General features: G+C 58.0%; 1 protein-coding gene across 1 annotated transcript in view; it reads right to left on the reverse strand.

Annotated features, from left to right (window-relative positions):
- Window positions 1-3,046: 3,046 nt before the first annotated feature.
- LOC116957071 (activity-dependent neuroprotective protein a-like) overlaps window positions 3,047-19,514 on the reverse strand; it is a 33,746-nt gene continuing 17,278 nt past the window's right edge. Inside the window, exons 2-4 of the mRNA XM_076055061.1 lie at window positions 15,132-15,286; window positions 12,100-12,198; window positions 3,047-9,992 (exon numbers count right to left, since the gene is read on the reverse strand). Of these exons, the coding sequence (XP_075911176.1) occupies window positions 6,372-9,992; window positions 12,100-12,198; window positions 15,132-15,239 (3,828 nt within the window). The 5' untranslated portion in view covers window positions 15,240-15,286 and the 3' untranslated portion in view covers window positions 3,047-6,371. The remainder of the gene's footprint in view (window positions 9,993-12,099; window positions 12,199-15,131; window positions 15,287-19,514) is intronic.

Below are 19,514 nucleotides of genomic sequence, written 5' to 3' on the forward strand. Positions count from 1 at the left end.
CCTCCCCCCACAGCACTGTCCACGACAGAGTTGCCCGTCCGGCACCGCGAGGAGTTAGGGGGTTGTTTTACACACACACACTCACTCACACACTCACTCACTCACACACTCACACACTCACACACCCACTCACTCACACACTCACTCACTCACTCACACACTCACTCACACACTCACACACTCACTCACACACTCACTCACACACTCACTCACACACTCACTCACACACTCACTCACACACTCACTCACACACTCACACACTCACACACTCACTCAGACACTCACACACTCACTCTCTCACACACTCACACACTCACTCACACACACTCACACACACTCACACCCTCACTCACACACACTCTCACTCACCCACTCACAACACAAGCGGCCTTCATCAGGTGAAGGGACGAGACTATCCTCCAGACAGTCTCGTCCCTTCACCTGATGTCCTCCAGACAGTCTCGTCCCTTCACCTGATGAAGGCCGCTTGTGTTGTGGCCGAAACGTCGTGAGAAACATTAACTCGTCTCGGGATTTTATTCGAGTGCACGATTTGTTTCGATACCCCCTCGAGTGCAGGTGATTTTACGTTTAAAATAAATCTGGCTTATGCTCACCACCACCACTACCAGTGGAAGAATGGTAGTTCGGTTGAACTTATTTCGCAGCTTACATAGCCGACCCCATGCTCAGCGAAGATCGGCGCATCTTACAGATGACGCATCTCGCGGATGACGCATCTCGCGGATGACGCATCTCGCGGATGACGCATCTCGCGGATGACGCATCTCACGGATGACGCATCTTACGGATGACGCATCTTACGGATGACGCATCTTACGGATGACGCATCTTACGGATGACGCATCTTACGGATGACGCATCTTACGGATGACGCATCTTGCGGATGACGCATCTTACGGATGACGCATCTTACGGATGACGCATCTTACGGATGACGCATCTTACGGATGACGCATCTTACGGATGACGCATCTTAGAGATGACGCATCTTACGGATGACGCATCTTACGGATGACGCATCTTAGGGATGACGCATCTTACGGATGACGCATCTTACGGATGACGCATCTTGCGGATGACGCATTTTACGGATGACGCATCTCACGGATGACGCATCTCACGGATGACGCATCTCACGGATGACGCATCTCACGGATGACGCATCTTACGGATGACGCATCTTACGGATGACGCATCTTACGAATGATGCATCTTAGGGATGACGCATCTTACGGATGACGCATCTTACAGATGACGCATCTTACGGATGACACATCTTGCGGATGACGCATCTTACAGATGACGCATCTTACGGATGACGCATCTTACGGATGACGCATCTTACGGATGACGCATCTTACGGATGACGCATCTTAGAGATGACGCATCTTACGGATGACGCATCTTACGGATGACGCATCTTGCGGATGACGCATCTTACGGATGACGCATCTTACGGATGACGCATCTAACAGATGACGCATCTTACAGACGGGGCATCTTACGGATGACGCATCTTACGGATGACGCATCTTACAGATGATGCATCATGCAGATGACGCATCTTACAGACGGTGCATCTTACGGATGACGCATCTTACGGATGACGCATCCTGCGGATGACGCATCTTGCGGATGACGCATCTTACAGACGCATCTTACAGATGACGCATCTCACGGATGATGCATCTTACGGATGACGCATCTTGCAGACGGGGCATCTTACGGTTGACGCATCTTACGAATGACGCATCTTACAGATGATGCATCATGCGGATGACGCATCTTACAGACGGTGCATCTTACGGATGACGCATCTTACGGATGACGCATCTCACGGATGACGCATCTTACAGATGACGCATCTTACGGATGGACAAGCTGATGGTGAATGGGCAGATCAGCTCCAAGGCCGGTCCTGGTTGTCAAGGGACACGGGCCTGCATTCAACATTGCCACTATTACAGTCGAGCAGATGTTACCGCTGTTGGAGCCCCGCGCGTGCATCCACGATGTCGTGCGGATACGCCGACGCCGGAACAGGGTGGTTTGGCAATGACAATCCCATGGGGCTTGCAACGTAAGTCTAGCAGCCTCCTACCGTTGCGGTTGAGCCGATCTGACCCACGCCTTCGAAATCCATCGTGGCCCACGCGGGCATGACTGAAAACGAACCTTTCTGAAGGGCTCAAACCGAGCCGTGTAGCTTCCTTAGACACGTGACCTGTCCACAAAATGACAGCTCAATGAATTGGGGCTCGTCACGCGGGAATTTAAAGCCTGTGGTGGTGGGGGGGGGGGGCAGGACCCGAAATCCACGTGCCAACGCTTTTGGGTTGAGACATCATTTGTTCGAATAAATAAGGATCGGCGAGCCCTCCACCACCCCCCCCCCCCCCCCCCGCCTTTACCCTGGTATCAAAATAATAATTTAAAAAAACTTAAAAAATGTTTTAGTAACAAGCCTCTGGGGGCCACCACGGCAGCTGACACAAGCCCTGTAAAAATATCGCCGCACCAGGACCAGCATCCCCGCCACCACCACCACCAGCACCACCACGACCACGACCGCCAGCACCACCGGCACAACCGCCAGCACCACCGCCAGCACCACCACCGCCAGCACCACCAGTACCAGCACCACCAGTACCAGCACCACCAGTACCACCAGTACCAGCACCACCGCCACCAGCACGACCGCCACTGCCACCACCACCGCCAGCACCACCACCACCAGCACCACCACCAGCACCGCCACAGCCACTGACACCACCACCAGCACCGCCACCACCACCACCGCCAGCACCACCACCACCACCACCCACCGCCACCACCAGCACCACCCACCGTCACCACCACCACCACCAGCACCACCGCCACCACCACCACCATCACCGCCACCACCACCACCGCCACCGTCACCACCACCTCTCTCTCCCCTCCGTGCCCCCAGCAGCAGCGGCAGCTGCCTCCCTCCCCATCCCCCAACCCGCCACAAGCAGCGAGCCACGCACTCGACGGGGTAATTCATGATAGCTTTATTCTATCAAACAATAGAGACTGTGTACAATATGCGAGATGGAACACGCTGGGGGGAGGTTTGGGGGGGGGGAAATTGGGGGGGGGCGCGCGCACGAGGGACAAACGAAACTAAACGATAAAAAGGGGGGGGGGGGCAGGGGACGAGGGGGTGGGGTGGGTGAGGGGGGGGGAGAAGGGGGTAAAAGTCTGGCGGCCTTCGGTCTCTCTACATCCACACACTAAGTAAGCAAAAATGTTAACGACGCTACCGCTTGCAAGCCAAGTCGCCCCCCACTGTCCTCGTTAAGGCTGGGGGGGGGGGGGGGAGCAGCCTGCTTGTACGCAGCGTGTACACGCTTGTACGTACACAGAAGCGTGTACACGCTTGTACGTACACAGAAGCGTGTACACGCTTCTACGTACACAGAAGCGTGTACACGCTTGTACGTACACAGAAGCGTGTACACGCTTGTACGTACACAGAAGCGTGTACACGCTTGTACGTACACAGAAGCGTGTACACGCTTGTACGTACGCAGTGTGTACACGCTTATACGTACGTACAAGCATGTACACGCTTGTACGTACACAGAAGCGTGTACACGCTTGTACGTACAAGCGTGTACACGCTTCTACGTACACAGAAGCGTGTACACGCTTCTACGTACGTAGAAGCGTGTACACGCTGCGTACGTACAAGCGTGTACACGCTTGTACGTACGCAGCGTGTACACGCTTCTACATGCTGTACACGCTTCTACGTACGCAGCACGGACTCGCGCGGAACCAAGAAAATCTCAACGCCGACCGGCTCCTCTTTTACCACCGCCGGTTCGTCTTAGCTCTCTCTCACTCCTCCCCTCTCCGCCCCCCTCCACCATACACACTATCTCTCTCTCGCTCTCTCTCTCGCTCTCTCTCTCTCTCTCGCTCTCTCTCTCTCGCTCTCTTCAAGATATGTACAGGGGACACCGGGAGACGTCTCGCCGCCGTGGTGACGCCGCCGCAGCCGCAGCCGCAGCCGCCGCCGTCTGCGAGGCGACGGGGGCCCAACTTGGACCCCGTCGCCGAAGTGGGGGGGGGGGCGGAACCAACGAGTGGAAAGTAAAAACAAAACGGGGGACAAGCGACGAAAGCCGGAAAAGCGAATGGCCAGGGGAGAGGGGGCGGATGGGCGGGGGGGGGGACTTTGAGGGAGGGAGGGGGGGGCAGCCCCTCCCCCCTCCGCCCCCCCACACCCCCCCCCCCAAGCCGCCAGCTCGGCCCCCCCCAACACCCCCACCCCCCCCCCACCCCCTTAACTGTGAACAGCAACGTCTGGAATTTTTCTAAACTCATCTCCTGCGACCCAAACCTGTCTCTCCACTATGTACAGAGCGCTTCATAAACCCCACCCCCTGGGATACCGCACCTACACAGGTAGGTCAAGACGGAAGAGTTTAACAACACCACTCCACCCCCCCCCACCTCTCTCTCTCTCTCTCTCCCCCCCCCAACTCTCCCAACAACCCCGCTACCACCCCCCACCACCACCACCAAAAAAAAAACAACACCCTCATTTGTAGACAGTTTTTTTTGTATTTTTTTTTGCTTATTCCTATTTATGTTGTTGTTGCTGTTGTTGTTTATCGAACGTGTCGGTATTAACGGCGACGGGGGGGGGGGGGGGGGAGGAGGAGGGGGTGGTGGTGGTGGGGGGGGAGGGATGGATGGAAAGAAAAAAAACAACCAAATAACCACATCTGTTAGAAAGAGAGAAAACGCTTACAAAAAAATAACGAGATTCGACATTAAACCCAGAACCCTGACCACCCACCCACCCACCACCACCACCACCACCCTCTGTGGTTGCCACGGGGGGCAACCACAAGACGCTTGTGCGGCGGGCAGGAGACCACCCCCCGGGGGCACACGCTCGCTCGCAAAACAAAAAAACGATTGCATAAATCTCGTTCCGGCGGGAATCTTGTCCGTGAAGTCTCGTTCGCTACAAGATGTCTTACCCCGCCCCCGCCTGCCTCCTCATCCTCCTCCTCCTCCTCCTCGCTCCTCTTCCCCCGCCCCCGCTAATATAAACCCCCATAACAGCTACGACGCATCGAGGTAACGTCATCAGGGGTGGGGATGGGGGGGTTGGAGGAGGAGGAGGAGGGGGAGTCGGGTGGTGGGCCAAAAAAATATATATATATATCCATCGAGGGTGCGAAGACGGCCGACAGATGGAAGAGGAGGAGGGGAGAATGACGATTTCCCCCACAATTGGTTTTCTTTTGGCTTTTCAGGGGGGGAGGAGGGGGGGGGGGGCAGGGGGGGGGGGGGGGCGGCCCCCCCTCCCTCCCCTGAAGACCGACAATTTTTTCGAATCGTTTTCCACTTGCCCGGCCGGTCGATTTGCTGCTTTGCGTGGGAATCAGAAAGCGGCGGCGGCGGCGGCGGCGGCGTCGTGAAGTTTTCGCGAACAGTTTTTTGGTTTTTCTTTTGGTCCAATCGGTACACACGACCGACCGCCGTCATGTGACCTTCTCGTCCGCGATCCGGTTGGCCTACGGGCGCGATGGGGGGCGGGGGGGATGGGGGGGGGCACAGGCGCGAGCGAGCGAGCGAGCGAACGAGCGAGCGAGCGAAACTCGGGCAGGTCATGTGATCCTCCGGCTGCCGACCGATTGGCCGTTGCGGTCCAAAAGTTGCGGTGGAAGGAAAAAAAATCTTCCGGTTTTGAGCAAAAAAATTAAAATAAATTGCGGGAGTTGGCGCGGGAAGTGGCGGGGGGCCGGGGGGCCGGGGGGGGGTGGGTCAAAGGGGTCAGCGATGGCGGCGGCAGGGGGGGGGGGGGCGGGTGTGGGTGTCGTGGCAACTTGGCGCTAGCGGCGATCGCCTTCAAGAAACTTCCACCACCACCACCACCACACCCCGGTGTTGTCATGTCATGACCCCGCCCCTTCTACCCTTCGTCATCACCGCCACGGGTCGCGCGCGCGGTTTAGAGTTTTGCCGAGCGGCGGCGCTGAACCAAATCGATCGCCCCCCCCCCCCGCCCCCGCCCCCACCCCGGTGTCTACGGTCGGCGCCGGCGTCTCGGGCCGCCGCCGGCGCCGGCAACGCCGCGGCCGCTGTCGGACTTTCTCACCGCCCCCTCCCCCCTCCCGATTTCATCGTCGTCGACGTCACACCGATCCCCCGTCAGGCGTGGCCAAAGTTCAAAACAAAACATCGCTCCAATCTCCTCCTCTGCCTCCTCTGCCTCCTCCGCCCCGTAGTCGCCGCCCGGTCTCTCGCACCTCCACCACCTCCTCCTCCTCCTTGCCCGAGGAGGAGGAGGAGGAGAATCACTCCACCTCCTCCGAGCTGCTGCTATCCTCCGACTCCTCGTCGGACTCCTCCTCCTCCTCGCCGTCCTCCTCCTCCCCGTCCTCGTCGCTCCGCCCCTCCTCGCGGAGGTCCACCTCGTGGCCGGCGGCGTCCGCGCTGTTGCCCGCCTCGTCGCCGTCGAAGTAGCCGCCTCCGCCGCCTCCGCCGCCTCCGCCGCCTCCGCCGCCTCCGCCGCCTCCGCCGCCTCCGGCTCCGCCGCCGCCTCCGGCCGCGCCGCCGGCGACGACGCCGCCGGCGGCTTCGCCCTCCGAGCTGCCGTCGGCGTCGAAGTAGCCCTTCTTCACCTCGGGGTAGTCGTCGCCCCTCTCGTCGTCCTCCTCCTCCTCCTCCTCATCATCCTCCTCCTCCTCCTTCGTGGTGGTCGCGTCGCCACCGCCGCCCTCGTAGGAGAAGCGCTCCTCCTCCTCCTCCTCCTCCTCGGCTCCCTCGCCCCCTTCGAAGTCGTCTCCCGCGGCGACCACCTCCTCGACGGACGACGACGACGACGACGAGCTCTCCGCGTCGTCGTCGTCCGCTTCCTCCACGTCGTTCTGGGAGTCGTCGGCGTCGTTCTCCTCCTCCTCCTCCTCCTCCGCCTCCTCCACGTCCTCCGCATCCTCGGCGTCGTTGGGGGCGTCGTCCTCCTCCTCCTCCGCCTCCTCGGCGTCCTCCGCCTCCTCCGCCTCCTCCTCCGCCTCCTCTGCCTCCTCCGCGTCCTCCGCGTCCTCCGCGTCCTCGCGTGAACAGCTAGACCCATCCGACAGCACCACCTCCTCCGGACTCATCTTCGTCGAGTCGTCAAAATTCTCCTCCTCGTCGACCGCGCGGTCCTCTTCTCCTCCCCCTCCTCCTCCTCCTCCTCCTCCGTCCTCCTCTTCCTCCTCTTCTTCCTCCTCCTCGTCATCCTCCTCCTCCTCATCCTCGCCGCCGCCGCCGCCGCCGGCCGCGTCTCCGTTCTCGCCGTCGCCGTCCGCCGGCGCCGCGGGGATGTCGTCGGCCAACGCCGCGGCCGCCGCGGCCACGACCGCCGCCCCCACCACCTCCTCCACCTCCTCCTCCTCCTCCTCTTCCTGGTGCTGCTGCTGCTCCGCCGGCGCCGACGCCGCCGACGCCGCCGACGCCGCCGCCGCCGGCTGGCGCTCGCCGCCCTCGAAGCCGAGCCCGTGCTTCAGCGCTCGCAGCTCCCGCATGTCGAAGCCGAGCAGCACCTCGGCGTGCCGGCGCTCGACCCCGCGCAGGCACTGCTTGCGCTTCATGGAGAACATGCCGGCCACCTCCGTCTTGTTGAGCCACAGGCGCGACGTCAGCGCCTCCACCTCCTGCCGGTTGGGGTAGGGCCTCGCGTGGAAGTAGCCGACGAGGAAGCGCTTCCGCTCCTCGTAGCTCTTCCCCTCCACGCTCTCCGTGCTCAGCGCCAGGTTCACCTTCGCCGCCGCCGCCGCCGCCCCCGCGCCGCCGCCGCCGCCGCCGGCCGCGCCGGCGAGGGACGGGCCGCCGAATTGGCCGTGGCCGCCGGCGAACGCCCCCCGCGCGCCGCCCGTCCTTCGCCCCGTCTGCCGCGGCGGCTGGACGCCGCCGGTCACCGCCATCCCCCCTCCGCCGATGCTGGTGGTGCCGCTGGCGCCTATCGAGCCCCCGAGCACGCCGCCGAGTCCGCCGTTGCCGCCCTTGGCCAGGCTGGGCGGCGTCTGGACGGCGCCGGCGCCGCCGCCACCGGCGCCGGCGCCGGCGCCGCCGCCGGCCGCGCCGCCGCCGCCGGGGGTCTTGGGCGGCACTCGCCCCACGCAGTGCTTCTGGTGGGCCGCGATGGTGCTGGACTGCACGGGGTCCTGGTAGCGGCCGCGGCAGCGCGTGCAGCAGTAGGAGACCGTCTGACGGCTGGGGTGGCGTAGCGTGAACACGTTGTGCTTGGCGTGGAGGTGCTGCTCCATGAGCGAGCTCAGCTGGCTCTTGAGGCCGATCACACGGTCCTGGCAGAAGAGGCACAGGGACTTCACCACGATGTTGCCGTCGGCCAGCACCGGCGGCTGCTGCTGCTGCTGCTGCTGCTGAGCGGCGTTGCGGTTCGCGCCGGGCCTCTGCTGCGCCGGGAACCGAGACGACATCCCCGTCGCGCCGGCACCGCCGCCACCGGCGGCCTGCGACCGCCCGGCGCCGCCGCCGCCGCCCCTGGCCGCGCCGGAAACCCCGGCGCCCGCCGCGTAGCCCATCCCGGCCGACGACATCGGCTGGCCGGCCGACCCCGACCTGCCGCCGCCGGCGTGCGCCGTCTGGTTGCTCGGGTGCTTGGAGCTGAGCGGCAGGGGGAAGGGCACGGGCAGCTGGCTGCCGTGCTTCTTGTGCGCGTGGGCCATGAGCGACGCCGAGTTGGGGAAGGACATGCGGCAGGCGTAGCAGACGTCGCCGTGCGCCAGCAGGTGAGTCGAGAACATGCTTCGGCGCACCAACGCGCTGCACATGCCGCAGCGCACCACGGGGTCGGCCGGCGCCCTGCCGCCCTGCTGCTGCTGCTGCTGCTGGTGCCCGTGCGGAGGCAGCCGCTTGCCGAGCGCCGGGCACAGCGTCGCCAGGTGCTTCCCGTACGACTCCTCCGGCACCAGCTCCATGCAGCGCTCGCACAGCTTCCACTTCTGCGTCGAGTTGGCGCCGGAGCCGCCGCCGCCGCCGGAGCCGCCGCGCCCGCCCTGCTGGTGCCCGGCGAGCGAAGGAACGCGGCCCCACAGCTGCTGCTGCTGCTGCTGGTGGTGGTGCTGCTGCTGGTGGTGCATTTGCTGCTGGGGAGGCAGGCGGCTCGAGTGAGCGCCCGAGTAGCCGGCGGGAGGGGCGCCGGCGCCGGCGCCGGCGGGCGGGGGCTTGCGCACGCCGCTCACCTCGGCCGGGTGCAGGCCGCCGAGCTTGAGGAAGTGTCCGATCAGGGACTTGGGCTCCACGTTGCCGTGCACCTTGGCCACGTGCTTCAGCATGTTGGGGTAAGACTCCTCCTTGAGTCCGCAGCGCTTGCAGAAGTAGACGTCGACGTAGCGGCCGTTCTTGGACGAGGCGCCGACGTGCGACGGACCCACGCCCCCGCCGGCGCCGTTCGGCACTCCTCCACCGCCTCCGCCGCCTCCTCCGCCTCCGCCTCCACCGCCTCCTCCGCCGCCTCCCCTCCCCGACGCGGCCGACACCACGACGGCGGACGCGTGCTGCTGCCCGGCGCCGGAGCCGCGCGAGCCGCCGCTGGCAGGCGCCTGCATGCGGCACATCTCCAGGACGATGCCGATGACCTCGGAGGCGACGCCGACGCGGTGGGCGCGTGCCACGTGCGTGCGCATGGTCAGGAAGTTGGTGCTCTTCTGCGAGCACCGGCGGCACACGAAGAACATCTGCTGGAAGACGCCGGGGCGGCCCGCCAGCTCGAGGCTGCCGCGCGGCGGGTGGAAGGAGGCGACGTGGCGCTCCATGGCGGGGCGGCCCGCTCGGAAGGGGCAGAAGACGCAGCCGAAGGTGACGCACTGCTCCAGGCGGTTGTAGTGCTGGCTGTCGGCGTGGTACTCGAGGCTGCGGGGATTCGCCGCCACGTGGCTGCAGAGGCGGCAGCGGGTGTTCTCCGGCACGCCCTGCCGAGCCGGCGGGAGGGGCGGGAGGGGCGGGGAAGGAGCGGCGGTGAGGTGAGAGTGTGGGCGGCACGACCGCGGAGGAGTCGGACCGACGTACGGTGTGGGGTGGGTGGGTGGGTGGTGGGTGCTTTAAAACAAGAATTGCTAAAACACTTGCACGGGGGAGCGATCGTTTTGCAAGGAAAGAGAGGGGATGAATACCCCGCCACGCGATTCAACAGGTGTACGAGAATAGTTTTTTCCCTCTTTGCCGCCAACAGAACAGCCGCGCCGAGATGTCAAGACGCCAAACTGAAACCTTTTCACGAGGGATCCTGTTGCCGCGTCAGCCACGATACTTTGTGGCCAGAATGCAAGCAAAAAAACGCACTCTGATAATATATGCATCGTCTTTGAAGCTTGATTAGTCCCACACCAGCAACAAATGTAATCTCTCTTTGGTTCTATCGGTAAAGTCACGTAGAAATTAGAATAAAATAATAAATTGATCAAATAAAATTTTATTCTCATTCTACGTGGTGGTGGTGGTGGTGACTTTACCGAAAGAACCAAAGAAGATGAATCCTTGCAGCTTTAAAATCGAAACAAATGTGAACACGTTAATAGCTTCAAAAAGTTAAAGAGTCTCAAATTGTTCGCCTAGAACCTTCCCTCCTCCAGGTGGGGTCTCTTCAGGCACATTTCCCGTGGTGGTGGTGGTGTTGTTGCGAAATCTCAGAAGCGTCAAAACAACTGTTGTTTCGTAAGCACCCTGTACGGTAACAGTTGTTAATAATTCAAGTGTGTAATTTGCGTGCTCCCATCCCAAGATTTCCCCCCCAAATGCGCAAAGAATTAAAAGCAGCGACACAAAACAAAAAAACAGAACCAATAAGGGAGGGGAGGGGGGGGGGTAGGGAGCAACCGACCGAAGTGAAGAGTCAACTTAGGGTTAGATCGCCAAAGTAATAAATGTGTCGTAACCCTCCACCACCCAACACAGCCAAAGCAAGGTTCGCCACGCAAAACCACGTGCCAATTAGTGACCGCTTCAGCCCACCGCCGTGTGCGGTGGGGGGAGAGGGGGGGGGAGAGCAAACCAGCGACCCCGAACCCAAAAAAAAACCTCTACTATAAAATAAAATAACATCGGCCGGCGAAAGCCTACGTGTTAAACTTGAGGTGACATCTACGGACCTCCGATCGCCCCGACCTCTAGCGGCGAGGGCGTTCCCCCCCCCCACCACACACAGCCCGCGGGGGGGGGTGCCACGCTCGCGCAAGCGCCGATCTTAACCCTGTGGGGCCACCCACACCCTGGGAAGTGCCGAGCGGTTTGGAGATCGGGAGATCTTGGGGGGGGGTGGGTGTGGTGGATATCTTGCTGGAATGTACGAATGCAATTAGTTCCCGTGCGCGTATCGCGTGCGGCGGCGAGCACCCTTTTAGAGACTTGCAGGTTTAATAGCGGCATCTTGAAATAGGCCTCGAGGCTGGAAATTTGGTCATTGGGATCCTACGCCGAAATGGGCGTCATGCATCAGAATTATTGTTATTGTTTTATTGGGGGGGGAGGGGGGGCTCACAAGTGACGCCATCACACATATCCCTCTGTTGCAAACCGGAGGATTCCCCCCTCCCCCCCCCACACTGATCTGGCCTGTCCCCGCCTGATGATGCCGGGGTTGCAATAACTGGCAAAACGTCGGACTCACAAGATTTGTCAACGCCGCGGATTTGCTCTCCGACAACACCACCACCGGCTGCAGTGCTGTACCGGTAACGAAATGGCACGTTCTGTTCACGTGACAAACCCACACAAAACCCCTGTAATTATGGACGATATTGGAGAGGGAGGGGTCGCAAAAGCCTACGTGTTAAACCAAAATAATTATATTACATTTTACCAGGTGTAATGGGCCACCGCCCCCAACCCCCGAACGGAGCTGCTACCAGATACTCTGAACGCACAGAGACCCGTAAAGACCCAGAGATCCACTCGTAGAGACCCATTACTAAAACTCAACTATTTTATTTTGCCAATTAAAGCCCCACTTAGCTACGGAGGGAGGAGGGGGTGGGTGGAGGAGGGGGCGGGGTGAGGAGGGTGGCCATCAATCCCTCTCACCTTCCTCCTCTTGGGCGGGGGAGGGTCTCCACACGAGATGTGATCCCACTTGGTGTGCTTGTAGAACCACGACACAACCTCATGGTCCTGATGGTCGAGCTGCAACAACAACAACAACCGTGCAACAATTACACACAGCCCCCCGCACCACAACACTCGCTCGGAGCAATCGCGCGCGCACACACACACCCCGCACACACAACCATCATCCACACGAAACAATCAACTAAGAACAATCTCACACACACACACCGCACAACACACATCACACAGAACAAATCACACACACAATAATTACACACCGAACACACATCACACAGAACAATCGCACGTCCCACACACCGCACACAACCCTCACCCACACACAACAATCAACACGGAACAATCACACACACACACCGCACAACACACATCACACGGAACAATCACACACATTACAAACAACCACACACCCGCACCACGACAATCACACACAACAATCACACCCAACACTCGCACACCCCGCACCACAACAATCATACAGAACAATCAAACACCCGCACCACAACAATCGCACACAACACTCGCTACACAACAATTACAGACAACACAACAATCACTCGCCACGCACGCGCACACACACAAAAATCACACGTAACCAACCACACACACAGAACAAATGGACATCACACGCAACAATCACACACACTGTGCATTTACATAGAACTTCTCCGGCACCGTACGTAGCCAACCGCGCTAGGGAAGGACAACTAACCACGAACAACAGTTCTAAAGAAATGAGTTTGTAAATCTAGACAATGATTTAGAGTGCATAGCTACTGTGGTTTTCTAATATCCAGAGGAAGAGCGTTTCCAGACGGCCGCAGAAGCGAATCTGAATGCGCCCGATGTAGTGAGTCCATGGGTAGATGTACGAGTCTATGGGTGGCTGTGAGAGTCTACAGGTGTCTGTGAGGGTCTACGGGTGTCTGTGAGAGTCTACGGGTGTCTGAGAGGGTCTACGGGTGTCTGAGAGGGTCTACGGGTGTCTGCGAGAGTCTACGGTTGTCTGTGAGGGTCCACGGGTGTCTGTGAGAGTCTACGGGTGTCTGTGAGAGTCTACGGGTGTCTGTGAGAGTCTAGGGGAGTCTGTGAGTGTCTATGGGTGTCTGTGAGAGTCTACGGGTGTCTGAGTCTACGGGTGTCTGTGAGGGTCTACGGGTATCTGTGAGGGTCTACGGGTGTCCGAGAGTCTACGGGTGTCCGTGAGAGTCTACGGGTGTCCGAGAGAGTCTACGGGTGTCCGTGAGAGTCTACGGGTGTCCGTGAGAGTCTACGGGTGTCCGTGAGGGTCTATGGGTGTCCGTGCGAGTCCACGGGTGTCTGTGAGAGTCTACGGGTGTCTGTGAGAGTCTACGGGTGTCTGTGAGAGTCTACGGGTGTCTGTGAGAGTCTAGGGGAGTCTGTGAGAGTCTACGGGTGTCTGTGAGTGTCTACGGGTGTCTGTGAGAGTCTACGGGTGTCTGTGAGAGTCTACGGGTGTCCGGGAGAGTCTACGGGTGTGCGTGAGAGTCTACAGGTGTCTGTGAGAGTCTACGAGTGTCTGCGCGAGTCTATGGGTGTCTGTGAGAGTCTACGGGTGTCTGTGCGAGTCTACGGGTGTCTGTGAGAGTCTACGGGTGTCCGTGAGGGTCTACGGGTGTCCGTGCGAGTCTACGGTGTATGTGAGAGTCTACGGGTGTCTGTGAGGGTCCACGGGTGTCTGTGAGAGTCTACGGGTGTCTGTGAGAGTCTACGGGTGTCTGTGAGAGTCTACGGTGTCTGTGAGAGTCTACGGGTGTCTGTGAGAGTCTACGGGTGTCTGTGAGAGTCTACGGGTGTCTGTGCGAGTCTACGGGTGTCTGTGCTAGTCTACGGGTGTCTGTGCGAGTCTACGGGTGTCTGTGCGAGTCTACGGGTGTCTGTGAGAGTCTACGGGTGTCTGTGAGAGTCTACGGATGTCTGTGCGAGTCTACGGGTGTCTGTGAGAGTCTACGGGTGTCTGTGCGAGTCTACGGGTGTCTGAGAGTCTACGGGTGTCTGTGAGAGTCTCCGGGTCTCTGCTGTGTGATGAGTCCAAGGGTCTGTGTGATAAGTCTATGCATGTGTGTATGTATGTTGAACTTCTTTCACACCATACGTAACCAACCGTGCTAAACGGAGCTACATGGTGGGGGGGGGGGGAGGGGGAATGACAACCTAATCATAAAAAGCAGCTCTAAAAGAAATGAGTTTACAATCTAGATCAGGGGTGGGCAACCTTTTTTCTGCCAAGGGCCATTTGGGTATTTATCATCAACTTAAAAATTAGCTCGTTATTATTTTTTGGTCAAACATTTAATTAACTCGCCCCCCCCTCCCCCCCCTAATGCGATGGGCTGGAACCGCTTCTGTTTGGGTGAGGCGTGTGGTGGTGGTGGTGGTGGTGTTAGCCGGCTATTGACGATGTTGCCGCTACTCGCGAATGCTTTCCCAGGTTTGCCCCTACCTAGACTTGTTGCGTTTCGAGTCCCGCCTTGCGGTTGCCCTTGGCAGGGCCGGAGACCCAAAATGATTTCGCGGGCCTCATACGGCCCGTGGGCCGGACGCTACCCCACCCCTGATGTAGACGATGATTTTAAAAGCGCATCGGCTCCACCGGTGGCTTCCTGATGTCCGGACATCTGTGAGAAAGAGCTCCACAAGCTCCGTACTCTTTGGTTCTATTGGGTGAAGTCACGTAGGTGTTATTTTATTTTCACCTACGTGACTTTACCCAATAGAACCAAAGAGTATGGACCCTAGCAGTCACGAAAGCTTCGAATCTAGAATCTTCGCAAGCTCATCGGATTCCTCCGGTCTGAAACAAGAAATGTTCTGTGACGTCGCCAGAGCTTTCCAGACGGCCGCCGCGGCGACCGCCTTTCGTGCGCCTAGCAAAGACGGTCGCCTCGTTTCGCATTCTATCTCCCGGCGCGGCAGTCTCTCTAACGCCCCCCCCGCCACCGCCCCCCCTCCACCACACGCACGGCCACCTTGAGCGCATCCTGGCAGAACTCGAGGCCGATGTCCGACAGGATCCTCTTCACCGCTCCGCGCCCCTTCCGGATCGTCTCAAGGTTGTTCACCGGAAGCTGAAACATGGTGGCGGTGGCGGTGGCGGCCGCCGCGGCGGGGCCAACCTCGTCACCTGTCACGGTGGGAGGGGGGGGGGGGGGGAAGAGGTAGCGGTGGTGGAGGAGGAGGAGGAGGAGGAGGCGGAGGAGATAGTGGAGGAGTAGGTGGTGGCGGCGGCGGAGGTTGTGAGGAGAAGATGGCGGGGATGGCAGGGAGGTGGCGGTTGTGAGGAGGAACGGAGCGGAGGAGGAGGTAGGAGATGTGCGAGGAGTTCGCAAGGAAGAGGATGATGAGGAGCGGCGGACGTGGGTGGGGGGTGGGGGGGGGGGAGAGAGAGGCGCCGGTTATCCACACAGGAACCGTAACTCTGCAGCTCGACTTCAACGCTGCCATCAACGGTGGTTGAGTGCTGTGGGCAACTGCAGGCGAGGAGGGGGGGGGTCTGCACCTTTGTAACCCACCACCCACCACCCACCCCTCCCCGATTTACCACAGCCGCACCGGGACATCGACAGCACCGGGAGCGTTGAAGGGAAACGGCCCCGCATCGGCAGTGTTGCAAATCGTGGCCATGCAAAACCAAAAGAGACTGGAACCATGAACCATCGGAATCTTGGTTCTTTCGGTAAAGTCACCACCACATAGAAGGGAAACAATAAAATATTAAAAATATAAAACAATAATTTTATTATATTCTTGGTTCTTTCGGTAAAGTCACCACCACATAGAAGGGAAACAATAAATAACAAAAATATAAAACAATATTTTTATTATATTCTTGGTTCTTTCGGTAAAGTCACCACCACGTAGAAGGGAAACAATAAAAAAATAAAAATATAAAACAATATTTTTATTATATTCTTGGTTCTTTCGGTAAAGTCACCACCACGTAGAAGGGAAACAATAAAATAATACAAATATAAAACAATATTTTATTATAATCTTGGTTCTTTCGGTAAAGTCACCACCACGTGGAAGGGAAACAATAAAATACTAAAAAAAAAATAAAACAATACAATTCGCTCGACGTTTCCACTGCAACACAAGCAGCAATCATCATCAGGCGTGAAAACCTTCTACGTGGTGGTGACTTTACCGAAAGAACCAAGAATATGAATCCCTGCAGTCACGAAAGCTTTAAATAAAAACATAAAGCACCGTTTACATTTTAACAGGCAAGGCGAAATTGGCCGTCGCAAAATGCAAACCGCCACCGGACAGCAGTGGCTAGTCGCGGGGAAATTCGAGGCAACAGCCAAACGCTCTGAGAACGCGTGGGTGACGTTGCTACTTAATGCGGCCGGGGAGGGGAATAATCGGAGGACCCGGAGAAAAATCCACACTGCCACCAGGCGAGGTAGTTAACATCTCCTAGCCACCGTGATGATGATGAGAGACGCAAACTCCACATGTACGGCAACAGGCGTCAGGGTCGAGATCGAACCCACGACTTCCTGTATACCAGGCGAGGTAGTTAACATCTCCTAGCCACCGTGATGATGATGAGAGACGCAAACTTCAAATGTACAGCAGCAAGCGTCAGGGTCGAGATCGAACCTAAGACCTACTGCGTACCAGGCGAGGTAGTTAACATCTCCTAGCCACCGTGATGATGATGAGAGACGCAAACTCCACATGTACGGCAACAGGCGTCAGGGTCGAGATCGAACCCACGACTTCCTGTATACCAGGCGAGGTAGTTAACATCTCCTAGCCACCGTGATGATGATGAGAGACGCAAACTTCAAATGTACAGCAGCAAGCGTCAGGGTCGAGATCGAACCTAAGACCTACTGCGTACCAGGCGAGGTAGTTAACATCTCCTAGCCACCGTGATGATGATGAGAGACGCAGACTCAAAATATACAGCAGCAGCAGGCGTCAGGGTCGAGATCGAACCCACGACTTCCTGCATACCAGGCGAGGTAGTTAACATCTCCTAGCCACCGTGATGATGATGATCAGAGACGCAATTTCCAAATGTACAGCAGCAGAGGCGTCAGGGTCGGGCTCGAACCCACGACTTCCTGCATACCAGGCGAGGTAGTTAACATCTCCTTGCCACCGTGATGATGATGAGAGAGAGAGACGCAAACTCCAGAGAGACACAGAGTACATACAGGCCCGTAGTGATACACACTCGTACGTAGACTCGTAGGGATATCCAAGCGACCCACGGAGATATATTTAAAGACACAAGCCACATGAGTGCCATCGTGGTCCTTTCAACGAAACGCACGCGCCATGGACCGCCCGGGCAAACCCCAGGGAGACGCACCGAGACGCAGAGATTCCCAGAGGCTCGCGTTCACGGTGCCGGAGCGCGATCGCCGCCGCCGCCGCCGCCGCCGCCACGCAACTCAAACCGTGGATCGCTCCCTTCGCGGACCCACGGCGATATGCGGAGACCCGCGGAGCCACGCGGGGAGCTCGAGACGGACCCCTTGCGGAGGCGAAGAGGCACGCGTTAAGAGGCACAGGGAATACGCAGGGGACCTGCAGCGGTAAAAAACCAACCCGTGCAGCACGGCACGGGACGGGGGGCAGCTCGGCCTTTCCGCGACCAATTGGCGGCACCCAATGGCGCGCCTCTCACCCAACCACAGAGGCGGTAGCGCAAAGTTCGTGTGCGGCACCCCGGTACCCGCGGCCGTCGGGGAGAAAAACGAGGACACCCCCGCGCGTGTTCCTACACGTGGTCCCCCACGTGTGTCCCCCACGTGGTCCCCCTGGTGTTCCCACAGCTTTGCTGTTGACGTTGCTAATACTGCTGTATGCATGCCGAGCTTCTGATGCCGCTTGATGTTGCTGCATGTACGCCGAGCTTCTGATGATTATGCTGCTGACGATGTCAATACTGCCGCTGTGTGTATGACGAACTTCTTTCGCACTGCACGTAGGCAAGCGTGGCTAACCGTAGGGTGCGGGGGAAGGACAACAGACTAAAAACAAAAAGCTCTCTTAAGCACCGCTTACTAGCACTGCTACTCTCCGATGCTTTCGTTACTGCTGCCGATACTGCTGCTGCTTCCTGATTCCACTGCTGATGCTGCCAACCACTCCTTCCTGATGCTGCTGCTGCTAGTCTTGCTGCTGATGATGATGCTGCTGCTGCTCAGCACAGCTTCCTCCTGATGCTATTAATGCTGCTCTGAGGCTGGCTCTTGTGCTAGAGTCCGCTAGGCTCGCGCGACAGGTATAGAAGAGTCTACGGTGCTAGTGTTAATTACACAGTGGCTGGCTAGCGTTCCGGTGTTAGAGACACAGCACGGGTCGACTAGGCTAGCGTGTTACAACCATGATCTTGGGAGTCTAGCGTGTTATGACTGATCTTGGAGTCTAGCGTGTTATGACTGATCTTGGAGTCTAGCGTGTTATGACTGATCTTGGAGTCTAGCGTGTTACGACCATGATCTTGGAGTCTAGCGTGTTATGACTATGATCTTGGGAGTCTAGCGTGTTATGACTATGATCTTGGAGTCTAGCGTGTTATGACTATGATCTTGGAGTCTAGCGTGTTATGACTATGATCTTGGGAGTCTAGCGTGTTACTATGATCTTGGAGTCTAGCGTGTTACAACTATGATCTTGGAGTCTTGCGTGTTACTATGATCTTGGAGTCTTGCGTGTTACTATGATCTTGGAGTCTAGCGTGTTACTATGATCTTGGGAGTCTAGCGTGTTACTATGATCTTGGAGTCTAGCGTGTTATGACTATGATCTTGGAGTCTAGCGTGTTATGACTATGATCTTGGAGTCTAGCGTGTTATGACTATGATCTTGGAGTCTAGCGTGTTACTATGATCTTGGAGTCTAGCGTGTTACTATGATCTTGGAGTCTAGCGTGTTATGACTATGATCTTGGAGTCTAGCGTGTTATGACTATGATCTTTGAGTCTAGTGTGTTACTATGATCTTGGAGTCTAGCGTGTTACTATGATCTTGGAGTCTAGCGTGTTACTATGATCTTGGAGTCTAGCGTGTTACAACTATGATCTTGGAGTCTAGCGTGTTACTATGATCTTGGGAGTCTCGCGTGTTACTATGATCTTGGAGTCTAGCGTGTTACTATGATCTTGGAGTCTAGCGTGTTACTATGATCTTGGGAGTCTAGCGCGTTACGACCATGGTCTTGGGAGTCTAGCGTGGTACAACTATGATCTTGGAGTCTAGCGTGTTACAACCATGGTCTCGGCAGTCCAGCGCGTTACGACCATGATCTTGGGAGTCTGGCGTGTTAGAGCTATAGTCTTGGGAGTGGGAGTCTAGCGTGTCATAGCCAGTCTTGGGAGTCTAGCGTG

This window comes from Petromyzon marinus, chromosome 69 (assembly GCF_048934315.1).
Source record: "Petromyzon marinus isolate PM22_M1 ecotype Great Lakes invasive population chromosome 69, UKy_Petmar_22M1.pri1.0, whole genome shotgun sequence".
NCBI classification, from domain to species: Eukaryota; Metazoa; Chordata; class Hyperoartia; order Petromyzontiformes; family Petromyzontidae; genus Petromyzon; species Petromyzon marinus.